This window comes from Leptodactylus fuscus, unplaced genomic scaffold (assembly GCF_031893055.1).
Source record: "Leptodactylus fuscus isolate aLepFus1 unplaced genomic scaffold, aLepFus1.hap2 HAP2_SCAFFOLD_444, whole genome shotgun sequence".
NCBI lineage: Eukaryota > Metazoa > Chordata > Amphibia > Anura > Leptodactylidae > Leptodactylus > Leptodactylus fuscus.
In genome coordinates this window covers 1-21,557 of record NW_027440470.1, presented here as the reverse complement: position 1 = coordinate 21,557, position 21,557 = coordinate 1, and the positions used below count along the sequence as shown (strand labels likewise).

At 43.7% G+C, this 21,557-nt stretch overlaps 1 protein-coding gene across 1 annotated transcript; it reads right to left on the bottom strand.

Moving 5' to 3' along the window:
- Positions 1-54: 54 nt before the first annotated feature.
- LOC142188422 (cytochrome P450 2B4-like) lies at positions 55-21,554 on the bottom strand (the record flags this gene model as incomplete). Its single annotated transcript, XM_075261830.1, has 6 exons — positions 55-1,107; positions 1,550-1,691; positions 6,966-7,153; positions 10,965-11,106; positions 12,991-13,164; positions 21,489-21,554. Coding segments are annotated over 6 exons (912 nt in total), but the record flags the coding sequence as incomplete, so codon positions are not given.
- Positions 21,555-21,557: the final 3 nt, after the last annotated feature.

The window sequence follows — 21,557 nt, the reverse complement described above, 5'->3', positions numbered from 1 at the left end:
TTATTATTATTATTATTATTATTATTATTATTATTATTTGTTCCCATTTATTGATTTCACCAAAATAATCCGTAACATGAAACAATAATTATCCAAATGATCCCTGACCTGTGGAATCTCGTACACTGTATCACTCCCATCATCCCTGACCCCAGGAGCTGACAATCTAATCTCTATATCACACACACAATGTATCACTCCCATCATCCCTGACCCCAGGAGCTGACAGTCTCATACAGGCAGAATATTGTGTTTTTCGCTCTTTTTCTGCAGCTTTCTACAATTATTGTGAAAAACAGGCAAGTCTTAGCGGGAGGTGAAGTGTCGCAGCGCGGACCGGACTGAGACCGAGGTATAAAACATCAGTGTTAACGGATTCTCCTCTGAGTGTGCACAAGCTCTTAAAGCTGAGGCCGCAAAGGAGAAGCCATTACTGATATCTGGCCCTTAGAACAGTTTGGGGCCACATTTACAGGTTCTCAGTGGACACAATAGGACCTTAAATTGAGGCTGGCTCCTAGTGGGCGGGACTTCAATGGTCATGAGCTCAGCAGGGGCAGGACTTCATTGTATTAGAATGTAATCATTTTGGAGATGCAGCGACCCCTTAATCTGATAATATTATAGAAATCCCCCCGTCCTGTACAGAAAGCTTCACCGCTGTACAATGAGCAGGGACAGTTCTTCTGCTGATGGTTTGCTACAATCCACGGATACACTGTAACAAACCCTCCGCTGTGTCAGCAGGACTGCTTATAAAGATTTACTTACAGAAAAGATTGAATCTGACACAAATTAGAAGGTTTTAGAACTTTCCATTACACAATGATGAACCTTTCCTGATTAGACAAATCCTTAAAGTGACGTCTCCTCATCCCCTCATTCTTCTGCCTCGCTCCTCCTCGGGTTAGGCTGTGGAGGACGTGAGACGAGGTTTAGCGCAAATCTCAGAGAAAAACAGAGTTTTAAACTTGTTCTGCTTCAGTTTCTTGCAGTCCTGACGTTCCGTCCCTGGGGGGAGGGTGAAGGTGAATTTCTGGAGCAGAGCGGAGAAGAGCAGGAAGAGCTCCATGCGGGCCAGGTTCTCTCCAGCGCAGATCCGCTTCCCTGGCAATGAGAATATATCTGTAGTGTAATATATTATTACAGCCCGATACAGGACCCCTCCCCCCGCCCTCCGACCACGGCACTCCTCCCCCACCCTCTGACTACGGTCCTCCTCCCCCGCCCTCCGACCATGGTGCTCCTCCCCCGCCCTCCGACCACGGCACTCCTGCCCCGCCCTCCGACCACAGCGCTCCTTCCCCGCCCTCCGACCACGGCCCTCCTCCCCCGCCCTTTGACCATGGTGCTCCTTTCCTGCCCTCCCACCATAGTGTTCCTCCCCCGCCCTTCAACCACGGCCTTCCTCCCCCACCCTCCAAAAACGGTGCTCCTCCCCCACCCTCTGACCACGGCACTCCTGCCCCGCCCTCCGACCACAGCGCTCCTTCCCCTGCCCTCCAACCATGCCTCTCCTCTCCCACCTTCCGGCCACGGTGCTTCTCACCTGCAGAAAATGCCATGAAGGCCGCTCTGAGGCGGAACTGCCCCTTATCATCCAGGAAATGCCCGGGGTTAAACTCTTCGGGAGTCTCCCACTGGGTGGGGTCAGACAACACTGACGAAATAAACGGGATCACTGTTGTTCCCTATAAAGACAGAAGAGTCCGATAGTGAGAAGGAAGTAGTTGGTAGAGATGAGTCTGATGGGCGTGTACATCTCTGAATGAGTCAAAGAGGAGGGTTTATACCAGGAAGAGTCTGATGGGCGCGTACATCTCTGTGTGTAATGGGGTGTATATCTCTGTGTGTAATGGGGTGTATATCTCTGTGTGTAATGGAGTGTACATCTCTGTATGTAATGGAGTGTACATCTCTGTATGTAATGGGGTGTATATCTCTGTGTGTAATGGGGTGTATATCTCTGTGTGTAATGGGGTGTATATCTCTGTGTGTAATGGGGTGTATATCTCTGAGTGTAATGGGGTATACATCTCTGTGTGTAATGGGGTGTATATCTCTGTATGTAATGGGGTATATATCTCTGTGTGTAATGGGGTGTATATCTCTGTGTGTAATGGAGTGTATATCTCTGTGTGTAATGGGGTGTATATCTCTGTGTGTAATGGGGTGTATATCTCTGTGTGTAATGGGGTGTATATCTCTGAGTGTAATGGGGTGTATATCTCTGTGTGTAATGGGGTGTATATCTCTGTGTGTAATGGAGTGTATATCTCTGTGTGTAATGGGGTGTATATCTCTGTGTGTAATGGGGTGTATATCTCTGAGTGTAATGGAGTGTATATCTCTGTGTGTAATGGGGTGTATATCTCTGTGTGTAATGGGGTGTATATCTCTGTGTGTAATGGGGTGTATATCTCTGAGTGTAATGGGGTGTATATCTCTGTGTGTAATGGGGTGTACATCTCTGTGTGTAATGGGGTGTACATCTCTGTGTGTAATGGAGTGTATATCTCTGAGTGTAATGGAGTGTATATCTCTGTGTGTAATGGGGTGTATATCTCTGTGTGTAATGGGGTATATATCTCTGAGTGTAATGGGGTGTATATCTCTGTGTGTAATGGGGTGTATATCTCTGAGTGTAATGGGGTGTATATCTCTGTGTGTAATGGGGTGTATATCTCTGTGTGTAATGGGGTATATATCTCTGAGTGTAATGGGGTGTATATCTCTGTATGTAATGGAGTGTACATCTCTGTGTGTAATGGGGTGTATATCTCTGTGTGTAATGGAGTGTATATCTCTGTGTGTAATGGGGTGTATATCTCTGAGTGTAATGGGGTGTACATCTCTCAGTGTAATGGGGTGTACATCTCTCAGTGTAATGGGGTGTATATCTCTGTGTGTAATGGGGTATACATCTCTGTGTGTAATGGGGTGTATATCTCTGTGTGTAATGGGGTGTATATCTCTGTGTGTAATGGGGTGTATATCTCTGTATGTAATGGAGTGTATATCTCTGAGTGTAATGGGGTGTATATCTCTGTGTGTAATGGAGTGTATATCTCTGTGTGTAATGGGGTATATATCTCTGTGTGTAATGGGGTGTATATCTCTGTGTGTAATGGGGTGTATATCTCTGTGTGTAATGGGGTGTATATCTCTGTGTGTAATGGAGTGTATATCTCTGTGTGTAATGGGGTGTATATCTCTGTGTGTAATGGAGTGTATATCTCTGTGTGTAATGGAGTGTATATCTCTGTGTGTAATGGGGTGTACATCTCTCAGGGTAATGGAGTGTATATCTCTGTGTGTAATGGAGTGTATATCTCTGTGTGTAATGGGGTGTATATCTCTGTGTGTAATGGGGTGTATATCTCTGTGTGTAATGGAGTGTATATCTCTGTGTGTAATGGAGTGTATATCTCTGTGTGTAATGGAGTGTATATCTCTGTGTGTAATGGGGTGTATATCTCTGTGTGTAATGGGGTGTACATCTCTGTGTGTAATGGGGTGTATATCTCTGAGTGTAATGGGGTGTATATCTCTGTGTGTAATGGGGTGTATATCTCTGTGTGTAATGGGGTGTATATCTCTGAGTGTAATGGGGTGTATATCTCTGAGTGTAATGGGGTGTATATCTCTGTGTGTAATGGGGTGTATATCTCTGAGTGTAATGGAGTGTATATCTCTGTGTGTAATGGGGTGTATATCTCTGTGTGTAATGGGGTATATATCTCTGTGTGTAATGGGGTGTATATCTCTGTGTGTAATGGGGTGTATATCTCTGTGTGTAATGGGGTGTATATCTCTGTATGTAATGGGGTGTATATCTCTGTGTGTAATGGGGTGTATATCTCTGTGTGTAATGGGGTGTACATCTCTGTGTGTAATGGGGTGTACATCTCTCAGGGTAATGGGGTGTATATCTCTGTGTGTAATGGGGTGTATATCTCTGTGTGTAATGGGGTGTATATCTCTGTATGTAATGGGGTGTATATCTCTGTGTGTAATGGGGTGTATATCTCTGTGTGTAATGGGGTGTACATCTCTGTGTGTAATGGGGTGTACATCTCTCAGGGTAATGGGGTGTATATCTCTGTGTGTAATGGGGTGTATATCTCTGTGTGTAATGGGGTGTACATCTCTGAGTGTAATGGGGTGTATATCTCTGAGTGTAATGGGGTGTATATCTCTGTGTGTAATGGGGTGTATATCTCTGTGTGTAATGGGGTGTATATCTCTGTGTGTAATGGGGTGTATATCTCTGTGTGTAATGGGGTGTACATCTCTGAGTGTAATGGGGTGTATATCTCTGAGTGTAATGGGGTGTATATCTCTGTGTGTAATGGGGTGTATATCTCTGTGTGTAATGGGGTGTATATCTCTGTGTGTAATGGGGTGTATATCTCTGTGTGTAATGGGGTGTATATCTCTGTGTGTAATGGGGTATATATCTCTGAGTGTAATGGGGTGCATATCTCTGAGTGTAATGGGGTGTACATCTCTGTGTGTAATGGGGTGTATATCTCTGTATGTAATGGGGTGTATATCTCTGTGTGTAATGGGGTGTATATCTCTGTGTGTAATGGGGTGTACATCTCTGTGTGTAATGGGGTGTACATCTCTCAGTGTAATGGGGTGTATATCTCTGTGTGTAATGGGGTGTATATCTCTGAGTGTAATGGGGTGTATATCTCTGTATGTAATGGGGTGTATATCTCTGAGTGTAATGGGGTGTACATCTCTGTGTGTAATGGGGTGTATATCTCTGTGTGTAATGGGGTGTATATCTCTGAGTGTAATGGGGTATATATCTCTGAGTGTAATGGGGTGTATATCTCTGTGTGTAATGGGGTGTACATCTCTGAGTGTAATGGGGTATACATCTCTCAGGGTAATGGGGTGTACATCTCTCAGGGTAATGGGGTGTATATCTCTGTGTGTAATGGGGTGTATATCTCTGTGTGTAATGGGGTGTATATCTCTGAGTGTAATGGGGTGTACATCTCTGTGTGTAATGGGGTGTACATCTCTGTGTGTAATGGGGTGTACATCTCTGAGTGTAATGGGGTGTATATCTCTGTATGTAATGGGGTGTATATCTCTGTGTGTAATGGGGTGTATATCTCTGAGTGTAATGGGGTGTACATCTCTCAGTGTAATGGGGTGTACATCTCTCAGTGTAATGGGGTGTATATCTCTGTGTGTAATGGGGTATACATCTCTGTGTGTAATGGGGTGTATATCTCTGTGTGTAATGGGGTGTATATCTCTGTGTGTAATGGGGTGTATATTTCTGTGTGTAATGGAGTGTATATCTCTGTGTGTAATGGGGTGTACATCTCTGAGTGTAATGGGGTATACATCTCTGTGTGTAATGGGGTGTACATCTCTGTGTGTAATGGGGTGTATATCTCTGTGTGTAATGGGGTGTATATCTCTGTGTGTAATGGGGTGTATATCTCTGAGTGTAATGGGGTATATATCTCTGTATGTAATGGAGTGTACATCTCTGTGTGTAATGGGGTGTATATCTCTGTGTGTAATGGGGTGTATATCTCTGAGTGTAATGGGGTGTACATCTCTCAGTGTAATGGGGTGTACATCTCTCAGTGTAATGGGGTGTATATCTCTGTGTGTAATGGGGTATACATCTCTGTGTGTAATGGGGTGTATATCTCTGTGTGTAATGGGGTGTATATCTCTGTGTGTAATGGGGTGTATATTTCTGTGTGTAATGGAGTGTATATCTCTGTGTGTAATGGGGTATACATCTCTGTGTGTAATGGAGTGTATATCTCTGTGTGTAATGGGGTGTACATCTCTGTGTGTAATGGGGTGTATATCTCTGTGTGTAATGGGGTGTATATCTCTGTGTGTAATGGGGTGTATATCTCTGAGTGTAATGGGGTATATATCTCTGTATGTAATGGAGTGTACATCTCTGTGTGTAATGGGGTGTACATCTCTCAGTGTAATGGGGTGTACATCTCTCAGGGTAATGGGGTGTATATCTCTGTATGTAATGGGGTGTATATCTCTGAGTGTAATGGGGTGTACATCTCTCAGTGTAATGGAGTGTATATCTCTGAGTGTAATGGGGTATACATCTCTGTGTGTAATGGGGTGTATATCTCTGTGTGTAATGGGGTGTATATCTCTGTATGTAATGGGGTGTATATCTCTGAGTGTAATGGGGTGTATATCTCTGTGTGTAATGGGGTGTACATCTCTGTGTGTAATGGGGTGTATATCTCTGTGTGTAATGGGGTGTATATCTCTGTGTGTAATGGGGTGTATATCTCTGTATGTAATGGGGTGTATATCTCTGAGTGTAATGGGGTGTATATCTCTGTGTGTAATGGAGTGTATATCTCTGTGTGTAATGGGGTGTATATCTCTGAGTGTAATGGGGTGTATATCTCTGTGTGTAATGGGGTGTATATCTCTGTGTGTAATGGGGTGTATATCTCTGAGTGTAATGGGGTGTATATCTCTGTGTGTAATGGGGTGTATATCTCTGTGTGTAATGGGGTGTATATCTCTGTGTGTAATGGGGTGTATATCTCTGTGTGTAATGGGGTGTATATCTCTGTGTGTAATGGGGTGTATGTCTCTGTGTGTAATGGGGTGTATATCTCTGTGTGTAATGGGGTGTATATCTCTGTGTGTAATGGGGTGTATATCTCTGAGTGTAATGGGGTGTATATCTCTGTATGTAATGGGGTGTATATCTCTGTGTGTAATGGGGTGTATATCTCTGTGTGTAATGGGGTGTATATCTCTGTGTGTAATGGGGTGTATATCTCTGTGTGTAATGGGGTGTACATCTCTGAGTGTACCGGGTCACAGATCGTAGACCCCCTGGTGGGTTGTCCATTAGTCTTCTGCCCTAATGATGACTGAAGTTTTGGAAGAACCTGGAGACACCTGGAGAAATCGATCTGCAGATTCTGTACCTTGGGGAGGGTGTATCCTCGAAACTGAGTGTCCTTGGTCACCGCATGATAGTGAGCCACCGGCGCCAGGTCCAGGACCCTCTGGACCTCATGGATGACTGCATTGGTGTACGGCATCTGGGCCCTGTCCATAATCCCAGGAGGACGCTCCGACCCCGTAACCTCATCAATCTCCTGCTGGACCTTCACTGGAATATGAGGAAGAATAATGGAAGGTGAGGAGATACATCAGACCGGCTGTATATACCATCTCATGGGGAGCGCAGGATACAGGGGGCTGCTCGGGGCTCTAATATTATATATCCACACAGTGCACCCATAATATATATATATCTGTATACAGGTCATACATTATAGATTGTATACACAGGATGGCCGGTATCTGCCACTGAGGGGGGTGACGGGAGTGTAACACTGGGATTTGGGAGTTGCTGCAGCTCCTCTACTCCAGTCCTGGGGCTCCGGGAGGACAGAACATTAAGGAGGTAAAAGCTGCAGAGGCCGAAGAGAGGCGAAGACAACGGGGCCGTCTACAGATCCTGTACACACTGCCCCAAACCAAGAACTGCTCACAATCTAATCTCTATATCACACAATGTATCACTCCTATCATCCCTGACCCCAGGAGCTGACAATCTAATCTCTATATCACACACACAATGTATCACTCCCATCATCCCTGACCCAGGAGCTGACAATCTAATCTCTATATCACACACAATGTATCACTCCCATCATCCCTGACCCCAGGAGCTGACAATCTAATCTCTATATCACATACAATGTATCACTCCCATCATCCCTGAGCCCAGGAGCTGACAATCTAATCTCTATATCACACACAATGTATCACTCCCATCATCCCTGACCCCAGGAGCTGACAATCTAATCTCTATATCACACACAATGTATCACCCCCATCATCCCTGACCCCAGGAGCTGACAATCTAATCTCTATATCACACACAATGTATCACTCCCATCATCCCTGACCCCAGGAGCTGACAATCTAATCTCTATATCACACAATGTATCACTCCCATCATCCCTGACCCCAGGAGCTGACAATCTAATCTCTATATCACACACAATGTATCACTCCCATCATCCCTGACCCCAGGAGCTGACAATCTAATCTCTGTATCACACAATGTATCACTCCCATCATCCCTGACCCCAGGAGCTGACAATCTAATCTCTATATCACACACACAATGTATCACTCCCATCATCCCTGAGCCCAGGAGCTGACAATCTAATCTCTATATCACACAATGTATCACTCCCATCATCCCTGACCCCAGGAGCTGACAATCTAATCTCTATATCACACAATGTATCACTCCCATCATCCCTGACCCCAGGAGCTGACAATCTAATCTCTATATCACACACAATGTATCACTCCCATCATCCCTGACCCCAGGAGCTGACAATCTAATCTCTATATCACACACAATGTATCACTCCCATCATCCCTGACCCCAGGAGCTGACACTCTAATCTCTATATCACACACAATGTATCACTCCCATCATCCCTGAGCCCAGGAGCTGACAATCTAATCTCTATATCACACACAATGTATCACTCCCATCATCCCTGACCACAGGAGCTGACAATCTAATCTCTATATCACACACAATGTATCACTCCCATCATCCCTGACCCCAGGAGCTGACAATCTAATCTCTATATCACACACAATGTATCACTCCCATCATCCCTGACCCCAGGAGCTGACAATCTAATCTCTATATCACACACAATGTATCACTCCCATCATCCCTGACCCCAAGAGCTGACAATCTAATCTTTATCACACACAATGTATCACTCCCATCATCCCTGACCCCAGGAGCTGACAATCTAATCTCTATATCACACACACACAATGTATCACTCCCATCATCCCTGACCCCAGGAGCTGACAATCTAATCTCTATATCACACAATGTATCACTCCCATCATCCCTGACCCCAGGAGCTGACAATCTAATCTCTATATCACACACACACAATGTATCACTCCCATCATCCCTGACCCCAGGAGCTGACAATCTAATCTCTATATCACACAATGTATCACTCCCATCATCCCTGACCCCAGGAGCTGACAATCTAATCTCTATATCACACACAATGTATCACTCCCATCATCCCTGACCCCAGGAGCTGACACTCTAATCTCTATATCACACACAATGTATCACTCCCATCATCCCTGACCACAGGAGCTGACAATCTAATCTCTATATCACACACAATGTATCACTCCCATCATCCCTGACCCCAGGAGCTGACAATCTAATCTCTATATCACACACAATGTATCACTCCCATCATCCCTGACCCCAAGAGCTGACAATCTAATCTTTATCACACACAATGTATCACTCCCATCATCCCTGACCCCAGGAGCTGACAATCTAATCTCTATATCACACACACACAATGTATCACTCCCATCATCCCTGACCCCAGGAGCTGACAATCTAATCTCTATATCACACAATGTATCACTCCCATCATCCCTGACCCCAGGAGCTGACAATCTAATCTCTATATCACACACAATGTATCACTCCCATCATCCCTGACCCCAGGAGCTGACAATCTAATCTCTATATCACACAATGTATCACTCCCATCATCCCTGACCCCAGGAGCTGACAATCTAATCTCTATATCACACACAATGTATCACTCCCATCATCCCTGACCCCAGGAGCTGACAATCTAATCTCTATATCACACAATGTATCACTCCCATCATCCCTGACCCCAGGAGCTGGCAATCTAATCTCTATATCCCACAATGTATCACTCCCATCATCCCTGACCCCAGGAGCTGACAATCTAATCTCTATATCACATACAATGTATCACTCCCATCATCCCTGACCCAGGAGCTGACAATCTAATCTCTATATCACACACAATGTATCACTCCCATCATCCCTGACCCCAGGAGCTGACAATCTAATCTCTATATCACACACAATGTATCAGTCCCATCATCCCTGACCCCAGGAGCTGACACTCTAATCTCTATATCACACACACACAAAATGTATCACCCCCATCATCCCTGACCCAGGAGCTGACAATCTAATCTCTATATCACACACAATGTATCACTCCCATCATCCCTGACCCCAGGAGCTGACAATCTAATCTTTATCACACACAATGTATCACTCCCATCATCCCTGACCCCAGGAGCTGACAATTTAATCTCTATATCACACACAATGTATCACTCCCATCATCCCTGACCCCAGGAGCTGACAATCTAATCTCTATATCACACACAATGTATCACTCCCATCATCCCTGACCCCAGGAGCTGACAATCTAATCTTTATCACACACAATGTATCACTCCCATCATCCCTGACCCCAGGAGCTGACAATCTAATCTCTATATCACACACAATGTATCACTCCCATCATCCCTGACCCCAGGAGCTGACAATCTAATCTTTATCACACACAATGTATCACTCCCATCATCCCTGACCCCAGGAGCTGACAATTTAATCTCTATATCACACACAATGTATCACTCCCATCATCCCTGACCCCAGGAGCTGACAATCTAATCTCTATATCACACACAATGTATCACCCCCATCATCCCTGACCCAGGAGCTGACAATCTAATCTCTATATCACACACAATGTATCACTCCCATCATCCCTGACCCCAGGAGCTGACAATCTAATCTTTATCACACACAATGTATCACTCCCATCATCCCTGACCCCAGGAGCTGACAATTTAATCTCTATATCACACACAATGTATCACTCCCATCATCCCTGACCCCAGGAGCTGACAATCTAATCTCTATATCACACACAATGTATCACTCCCATCATCCCTGACCCCAGGAGCTGACAATCTAATCTCTATATCACACACCGATCAGTCTGTATGCATATCTTACTACTATATACACCCTCCATACATTGTATATACAGTGACTTCCTTACCCTGTACATCGGGGTAATTGCTGATGACATTCAGGGAGAAATTGAGGGTGGAGGTTGTAGTCTCCGTTCCGGCTGCGAGGAGGGCGATGAGGGTCATGAGGAGACTGGTCTCACTGAAGTTACTCCCTGAGCTGGATTCCTCCTGGTGATGGGACAGGACAGCTCTTATGTCACCGCTCACCAGATTATCGCGTGAAATTCCTTTACGTCAATTCTCCTGAATTGGTTGTCAATTTTGATTTGTTCCACTAAATTCAGATTGAATGTAAAGTCTCCGAGGACTCTTATCCACATCTTATAAGGAACTTGTCACACAACTTATTCTTATTTAATAGAGATTTGATTGTATCTGGAGCAAAATGTAAAGCACTTCATCTGAAAGATCTCTCGAAAGTTCCTGCCACTGAATTTCTCGTTCCCTCCCCGTTACTAGGGAAGTTCTGTCTTTAGAAATCAGCAGGTTCAAGATGGGAAGAAAGTAAGTGAAGGAGGAGGGGCAGATAAAAGAGTATGGGGGGGGACAGGTCTGTGAGTATGGGGGGGGGAGGTCAGTGAGTATGGGGGGGGGGCAGGTCAGTGAGTATGGGGGGGGGGAGGTCAGTGAGTATGGGGGGGGGCAGGTCAGTGAGTATGGGGGGGGCAAGTCTGTCTTCATATAGTGAGTATAGAGGGAGGGGCAGGTCTGTCCTCACATAGTGAGTATAAGAGGGGGGGCAGGTCTGTCCTCACATAGTGAGTATAAGAGGGGGGGCAGGTCTGTCCTCACATAGCGAGTATAGGGAGAGGGGCAGGTCTGTCCTCATATAGTGAGTATAGGAGGGGGGGCAGGTCTGTCCTCATATAGTGAGTATAGGGGGAGGGGCAGGTCTGTCCTCATATAGTGAGTATAGGGGGAGGGGCAGGTCTGTCCTCATATAGTGAGTATAGGGGGAGGGGCAGGTCTGTCCTCATATAGTGAGTATAGGGGGAGGGGCAGGTCTGTCCTCATATAGTGAGTATAGGGGGAGGGGCAGGTCTGTCCTCATATAGTGAGTATAGGGGGAGGGGCAGGTCTGTCCTCATATAGTGAGTATAGGAGGGGGGGCAGGTCTGTCCTCATATAGTGAGTATAGGAGGGGGGGGCAGGTCTGTCCTCATATAGTGAGTATAGGGGGAGGGGCAGGTCTGTCCTCATATAGTGAGTATAGGAGGGGGGGCAGGTCTGTCCTCATATAGTGAGTATAGGAGGGGGGGCAGGTCTGTCCTCATATAGTGAGTATAGGGGGAGGGGCAGGTCTGTCCTCATATAGTGAGTATAGGGGGAGGGGCAGGTCTGTCCTCATATAGTGAGTATAGGGGGAGGGGCAGGTCTGTCCTCATATAGTGAGTATAGGGGGAGGGGCAGGTCTGTCCTCATATAGTGAGTATAGGGGGAGGGGCAGGTCTGTCCTCATATAGTGAGTATAGGGGGAGGGGCAGGTCTGTCCTCATATAGTGAGTATAGGGGGAGGGGCAGGTCTGTCCTCATATAGTGAGTATAGGGGGAGGGGCAGGTCTGTCCTCATATAGTGAGTATAGGGGGAGGGGCAGGTCTGTCCTCATATAGTGAGTATAGGGGGAGGGGCAGGTCAGTAACAGGGGGCGGGGCTGTGACTACCTCTCAGACATGATATATACAGCTGGTTGTCAGTAACAGGGGGCGGGGCTGTGACTACCTCTCAGACATGGTATATACAGCTGGTTGTTAGTAATAGGGGGCGTGGCTGTGACTACCTCTCAGACATGGTATATACAGCTGGTTGTTAGTAATAGGGGGCGGGGCTGTGACTACCTCTCAGACATGGTATATACAGCTGGTTGTCAGTAATAGATGATTAGCTGTACTGTAGTATAAGGGGGCGGATCTCATGTCTGATCACATGTCATTATATCAGTGATGTCAGTAACAGGGGGCGGGGCTGTGACTACCCCTTAGAGGACCTGGTATCTCTGGTACATTTAGTAGCCTGTCTCTACCGTTGCGCTCTCAGCTCTACTACGTCATTACCTCTTTTATCTTTATCAGGAAGTAGTCGATGAAGTCGCGGGGGGCAGTTGGGTGTAAACATTTTCTGTGCTTTTCAATGTATTTTTGGACAAATGATATGAGCTGAGAACTCTCCTTGAAGATTTTTTCCTTCAGGATCGGGATGTTCAGGAGAATTGGGAAAGTGTTTCCGAGCTGCAAGATAAAAAAAAAGATGAATTATTACCAGTAACCCCATGTGTAGGGACTCCCGCAGTACCAGACCGAGTCCTTGCACTTTGGTGCACTGAGCCCTAGAGACGCGACTCCTTGTGCGACATCTTGGGACTTTGTGTGCCATAAAGGTCAACTCCAGTCATTCAACAAAGAATAAAATCCAGCAACTCTATGAGGTCGCAGTAAAAATTACTTTTAATCCATCATATTAATGGACAAATACTAACCACCCAATAGTTACAGGGAACCAGGAAGAGTTAGGTAGGATAGTACCCGACCATCTAGAGATATCTGCACGGCCCGCTTAATCCGCCTCACCCCCCGATCTTCATCGGCTGTTCCCCTCTGCCAGTCCCGTCACTGGCTACCTATAGCCCAGCGAATTGAGTTCAAGCTACTAATGCTAACATACAAAGCCATCCACAACCTGTCCTCTCCATATATCTCTGACCTCACCCTCACCTGTCCCCTCTATATATTTCTGACCTCATCCTCACCTGTCCCCTCCATATATCTCTGACCTCATCCTCACCTGTCCTCTCCATATATCTCTGACCTCATCCTCACCTGTCCCCTCCACATATCTCTGACCTCATCCTGACCTGTCCTCTCCATATATCTCTGACCTCATCCTCACCTGTCCTCTCCATATATCTCTGACCTCATCTTCACCTTTCCTCTCCATATATCTCTGACCTCACCCTCACCTGTCCGCTCCATATATCTCTGACCTCATCCTCACCTGTCCCCTCTATATATTTCTGACCTCATCCTCACCTGTCCCCTCCATATATCTCTGACCTCATTCTCACCTGTCCTCTTCATATGTCTCTGACCTCATCCTCACCTGTCCTCTCCATATATCTCTGACCTCACCTGTCTCCTCCATATATCTCTGACCTCATCCTCACCTGCCCCTCCATATATCTCAGACCTCATCCTCACCTGTCCCCTCCATATATCTCTGACCACACCTGTCCTCTCCATATATCTCTGACAACATCCTCACCTGTCCCCTCCATATATCTCTGACCTCATCCACACCTGTCCCCTCCATATATCTCTGACCTCATCCTCACCTGTCCCCTCCATATATCTCTGACCTCATCCTCACCTGTCCTCTCCATATATCTCTGACCTCACCCTCACCTGTCCCCTCCATATATCTCTGACCTCATCCTCACCTGTCCCCTCCATATATCTCTGACCTCATCCTGACCTGTCCTCTCCATATATCTCTGACCTCATCCTCACCTGTCCCCTCCATATATCTCTGACCTCACCCTCACCTGTCCGCTCCATATATCTCTGACCTCATCCTCACCTGTCCCCTCTATATATTTCTGACCTCATCCTCACCTGTCCCCTCCATATATCTCTGACCTCATTCTCACCTGTCCTCTTCATATGTCTCTGACCTCATCCTCACCTGTCCTCTCCATATATCTCTGACCTCACCTGTCCCCTCCATATATCTCTGACCTCATCCTCACCTGTCCTCTTCATATGTCTCTGACCTCATCCTCACCTGTCCTCTCCATATATCTCTGACCTCACCTGTCTCCTCCATATATCTCTGACCTCATCCTCACCTGCCCCTCCATATATCTCAGACCTCACCTGTCTCCTCCATATATCTCTGACCTCATCCTCACCTGTCCCCTCCATATATCTCTGACCACACCTGTCCTCTCCATATATCTCTGACAACATCCTCACCTGTCCCCTCCATATATCTCTGACCTCATCCACACCTGTCCCCTCCATATATCTCTGACCTCATCCTCACCTGTCCCCTCCATATATCTCTGACTTCATCCTCACCTGTCCTCTCCATATATCTCTGACCTCACCCTCACCTGTCCCCTCCATATATCTCTGACCTCATCCTCACCTGTCCCCTCCATATATCTCTGACCTCATCCTCACCTGTCCTCTCCATATATCTCTGACCTCATCCTCACCTGTCCTCTCCATATATCTCTGACCTCATCCTCACCTGTCCCCTCCATATATCTCTGACCTCACCCTCACCTGTCCCCTCCATATATCTCTGACCTCATCCTCACCTGTCCTCTCCATATATCTCTGACCTCATCCTCACCTGTCCTCTCCATATATCTCTGACCTCATCCTCACCTGTCCCCTCCATATATCTCTGACCTCACCCTCACCTGTCCCCTCCATATATCTCTGACCTCATCCTCACCTGTCCTCTCCATATATCTCTGACCTCATCCTCACCTGTCCCCTCCATATATCTCTGACCTCATCCTCACCTGTCCTCTCCATATATCTCTGACCTCATCCTCACCTGTCCTTTCCATATATCTCTGACCTCATCCTCACCTGTCCTCTCCATATATCTCTGACCTCGCCTGTCCCCTCCATATATCTCTGACCTCACCTGTCCCCTCCATATATCTCTGACCTCCTCCTCACCTGTCCCCTCCATATATCTCTGACCTTCTCCTCACCTGTCCCCTCCATATATCTCTGACCTCATCCTCACCTGTCCCCTCCATATATCTCTGACCTTCTCCTCACCTGTCCCCTCCATATATCTCTGACCTCATCCTCACCTGTCCTCTCCATATATCTCTGACCTCGCCTGTCCCCTCCATATATCTCTGACCTCACCTGTCCCCTCCATATATCTCTGACCTCGCCTGTCCCCTCCATATATCTCTGACCTCACCTGTCCCCTCCATATATCTCTGACCTCACCTGTCCTCTCCATATATCTCTGACCTCATCCACAACCTGTCCCCTCCATATATCTCTGACCTCATCCTCACCTGTCCCCTCCATATATCTCTGACCTCATCCTCACCTGTCCTCGTCATATATCTCTGACCTCATCCACACCTGTCCCCTCCATATATCTCTGACCTCACCTGTCCTCTCCATATATCTCTGACCTCATCCACAACCTGTCCCCTCCATATATCTCTGACCTCATCCTCACCTGTCCCCTCCATATATCTCTGACCTCATCCTCACCTGTCCTCGTCATATATCTCTGACCTCATCCACACCTGTCCCCTCCATATATCTCTGACCTCATCCACACCTGTCCTCTCCATATATCTCTGACCTCATCCTCACCTGTCCTCTCCATATATCTCTGACCTCATCCTCACCTGTCCTCTCCATATATCTCTGACCTCATCCTCACCTGTCTCCTCCATATATCTCTGACCTCATCCTCACCTGTCCCCTCCATATATCTCTGACCTAATCTCCCGCTACCTGCCCACACGTAACCTCCTCCAATGACCTCCTACTCCGCTCTGCCCTCATCCGCTCCTCACACAACCTTCTCCAAGATTTCTCCCGTGCATCTCCCATACTCTGGAACTCCTTACCAAGACACATAAGACTGATCCCCACAATCACAAGAAGCCCCTGAAGACTCCCCTATTCAGGAAGGCCTACACCCCCCAATAACACTATCACCGCACCACCATCTGTACAGTCTCCCCCTCTCCTTCTGTCTCTGCCCCATAGACTGTAAGCCCTCGCGGGCAGGGCCCTCTACCCCACTGTGCCAGTCAGTCATTGCTAGTATTATATCTACCTGTATATTCTGTGTATTGTATGTAACCCCCAAATGTACAGCACCATGGGATTAATATAATAATGTACAGCACCATGGGATTAATATAATAATGTACAGCACCATGGGATTAATATAATAATGTACAGCACATGGGAGTAATATAATAATGTACAGCGCCATGGGATTAATATAATAATGTACAGCACCATGGGATTAATATAATAATGTACAGCACCATGGAATTAATATAATAATGTACAGCACCATGGAATTAATATAATAATGTACAGAGCACCATGGGATTAATATAATAATGTACAGAGCACCATGGGATTAATATAATAATGTACAGAGCACCATGGGATTAATATAATAATGTACAGCACCATGGGATTAATATAATAATGTACAGAGCACCATGGGATTAATATAATAATGTACAGAGCACCATGGGATTAATATAATAATGTACAGAGCACCATGGGATTAATATAATAATGTAAAGCACATGGGATTAATATAATAATGTACAGCACCATGGGATTAATATAATAATGTACAGAGCACCATGGGATTAATATAATAATGTACAGCACCATGGGATTAATATAATAATGTACAGCACATGGGATTAATATAATAACGTACAGCACCATGGGATTAATATAATAATGTACAGAGCACCATGGGATTAATATAATAATGTACAGAGCACCATGGGATTAATATAATAATGTACAGAGCACCATGGGATTAATATAATAATGTAAAGCACATGGGATTAATATAATAATGTACAGCACCATGGGATTAATATAATAATGTACAGAGCACCATGGGATTAATATAATAATGTACAGCACCATGGGATTAATATAATAATGTAAAGCACATGGGATTAATATAATAATGTACAGAGCACCATGGGATTAATATAATAATGTACAGAACACCATGGGATTAATATAATAATATACAGCACCATGGGATTAATATAATAATGTACAGAGCACCATGGGATTAATATAATAATGTACAGAGCACCAAGGGATTAATATAATAATGTACAGAGCACCATGGGATTAATATAATAATGTACAGAGCACCATGGGATTAATATAATAATGTACAGAGCACCATGGGATTAATATAATAATGTACAGCACCATGGGATTAATATAATAATGTACAGAGCACCATGGGATTAATATAATAATGTACAGCACCATGGGATTAATATAATAATGTACAGAGCACCATGGGATTAATATAATAATGTACAGAGCACCATGGGATTAATATAATAATGTACAGAGCACCAGGGGATTAATATAATAATGTACAGAGCACCATGGGATTAATATAATAATGTACAGCACCATGGGATTAATATAATAATGTAAAGCACATGGGATTAATATAATAATGTACAGCACCATGGGATTAATATAATAATGTACAGAGCACCATGCGATTAATATAATAATGTATAGAGCACCATGGGATTAATATAATAATGTACAGCACCATGGGATTAATATAATAATGTACAGCACATGGGATTAATATAATAACGTACAGCACCATGGGATTAATATAATAATGTACAGAGCACCATGGGATTAATATAATAATGTACAGAGCACCATGGGATTAATATAATAATGTACAGAGCACCATGGGATTAATATAATAATGTAAAGCACATGGGATTAATATAATAATGTACAGCACCATGGGATTAATATAATAATGTACAGAGCACCATGGGATTAATATAATAATGTACAGCACCATGGGATTAATATAATAATGTAAAGCACATGGGATTAATATAATAATGTACAGAGCACCATGGGATTAATATAATAATGTACAGAACACCATGGGATTAATATAATAATATACAGAGCACCATGGGATTAATATAATAATGTACAGCGCACCATGGGATTAATATAATAATGTACAGAGCACCAAGGGATTAATATAATAATGTAAAGCACATGGGATTAATATAATAATGTACAGCACCATGGGATTAATATAATAATGTACAGAGCACCATGGGATTAATATAATAATGTACAGAGCACCATGGGATTAATATAATAATGTACAGAGCACCATGGGATTAATATAATAATGTAAAGCACATGGGATTAATATAATAATGTACAGCACCATGGGATTAATATAATAATGTACAGAGCACCATGGGATTAATATAATAATGTAAAGCACATGGGATTAATATAATAATGTACAGAGCACCATGGGATTAATATAATAATGTACAGAACACCATGGGATTAATATAATAATATACAGCACCATGGGATTAATATAATAATGTACAGAGCACCATGGGATTAATATAATAATGTACAGAGCACCAAGGGATTAATATAATAATGTACAGAGCACCATGGGATTAATATAATAATGTACAGAGCACCATGGGATTAATATAATAATGTACAGAGCACCATGGGATTAATATAATAATGTACAGCACCATGGGATTAATATAATAATGTACAGAGCACCATGGGATTAATATAATAATGTACAGAGCACCATGGGATTAATATAATAATGTACAGAGCACCATGGGATTAATATAATAATGTACAGCACCATGGGATTAATATAATAATGTAAAGCACATGGGATTAATATAATAATGTACAGAGCACCAGGGGATTAATATAATAATGTACAGAGCACCATGGGATTAATATAATAATGTAAAGCACATGGGATTAATATAATAATGTACAGCACCATGGGATTAATATAATAATGTACAGAGCACCATGGGATTAATATAATAATGTACAGCACCATGGGATTAATATAATAATGTAAAGCACATGGGATTAATATAATAATGTACAGAGCACCATGGGATTAATATAATAATGTACAGAACACCATGGGATTAATATAATAATATACAGAGCACCATGGGATTAATATAATAATGTACAGAGCACCAAGGGATTAATATAATAATGTAAAGCACATGGGATTAATATAATAATGTACAGCACCATGGGATTAATATAATAATGTACAGAGCACCATGGGATTAATATAATAATGTACAGAGCACCATGGGATTAATATAATAATGTACAGAGCACCATGGGATTAATATAATAATGTAAAGCACATGGGATTAATATAATAATGTACAGCACCATGGGATTAATATAATAATGTACAGAGCACCATGGGATTAATATAATAATGTAAAGCACATGGGATTAATATAATAATGTACAGAGCACCATGGGATTAATATAATAATGTACAGAACACCATGGGATTAATATAATAATATACAGCACCATGGGATTAATATAATAATGTACAGAGCACCATGGGATTAATATAATAATGTACAGAGCACCAAGGGATTAATATAATAATGTACAGAGCACCATGGGATTAATATAATAATGTACAGAGCACCATGGGATTAATATAATAATGTACAGAGCACCATGGGATTAATATAATAATGTACAGCACCATGGGATTAATATAATAATGTACAGAGCACCATGGGATTAATATAATAATGTACAGAGCACCATGGGATTAATATAATAATGTACAGAGCACCAGGGGATTAATATAATAATGTACAGAGCACCATGGGATTAATATAATAATGTACAGCACCATGGGATTAATATAATAATGTAAAGCACATGGGATTAATATAATAATGTACAGCACCATGGGATTAATATAATAATGTACAGAGCACCATGCGATTAATATAATAATGTATAGAGCACCATGGGATTAATATAATAATGTACAGCACCATGGGATTAATATAATAATGTACAGCACATGGGATTAATATAATAACGTACAGCACCATGGGATTAATATAATAATGTACAGAGCACCATGGGATTAATATAATAATGTACAGAGCACCATGGGATTAATATAATAATGTACAGAGCACCATGGGATTAATATAATAATGTAAAGCACATGGGATTAATATAATAATGTACAGCACCATGGGATTAATATAATAATGTACAGAGCACCATGGGTTTAATATAATAATGTACAGCACCATGGGATTAATATAATAATGTAAAGCACATGGGATTAATATAATAATGTACAGAGCACCATGGGATTAATATAATAATGTACAGAACACCATGGGATTAATATAATAATGTACAGAGCACCATGGGATTAATATAATAATGTACAGAACACCATGGGATTAATATAATAATATACAGAGCACCATGGGATTAATATAATAATGTACAGAGCACCAAGGGATTAATATAATAATGTACAGAGCACCATGGAATTAATCACTGTCACTGTCCTGCACCGCCTTAGTGTCACTATGTCCCTGTCCTGCACCCCCTTAGTGTCGCCATGTCCCTGTCCTGCACCCCCTTAGTGTCACCATGTCCCTGTCCTGCACCGCCTTAGTGTCGCCATGTCCCTGTCCTGCACCCCCTTAGTGTCGCCATGTCCCTGTCCTGCACCCCCTTAGTGTCGCCATGTCCCTGTCCTGCACCCCCTTAGTGTCGCCATGTCCCTGTCCTGCACCCCCTTAGTGTCGCCATGTCCCTGTCCTGCACCCCCAGGTGTCACATTGTCCTCTCCCCCAGGTGTCATTGTCAGGGTTTTCACAGGTTGATGCATTCCTACAGACAGAGGACCCACATAGACCCGGCGGTACCTCATGTAGGGGCGAGTGGGTATTGAAGATGAACCTCCTTGTAGTTATGATCAGTTCCTGTAGTTTTGG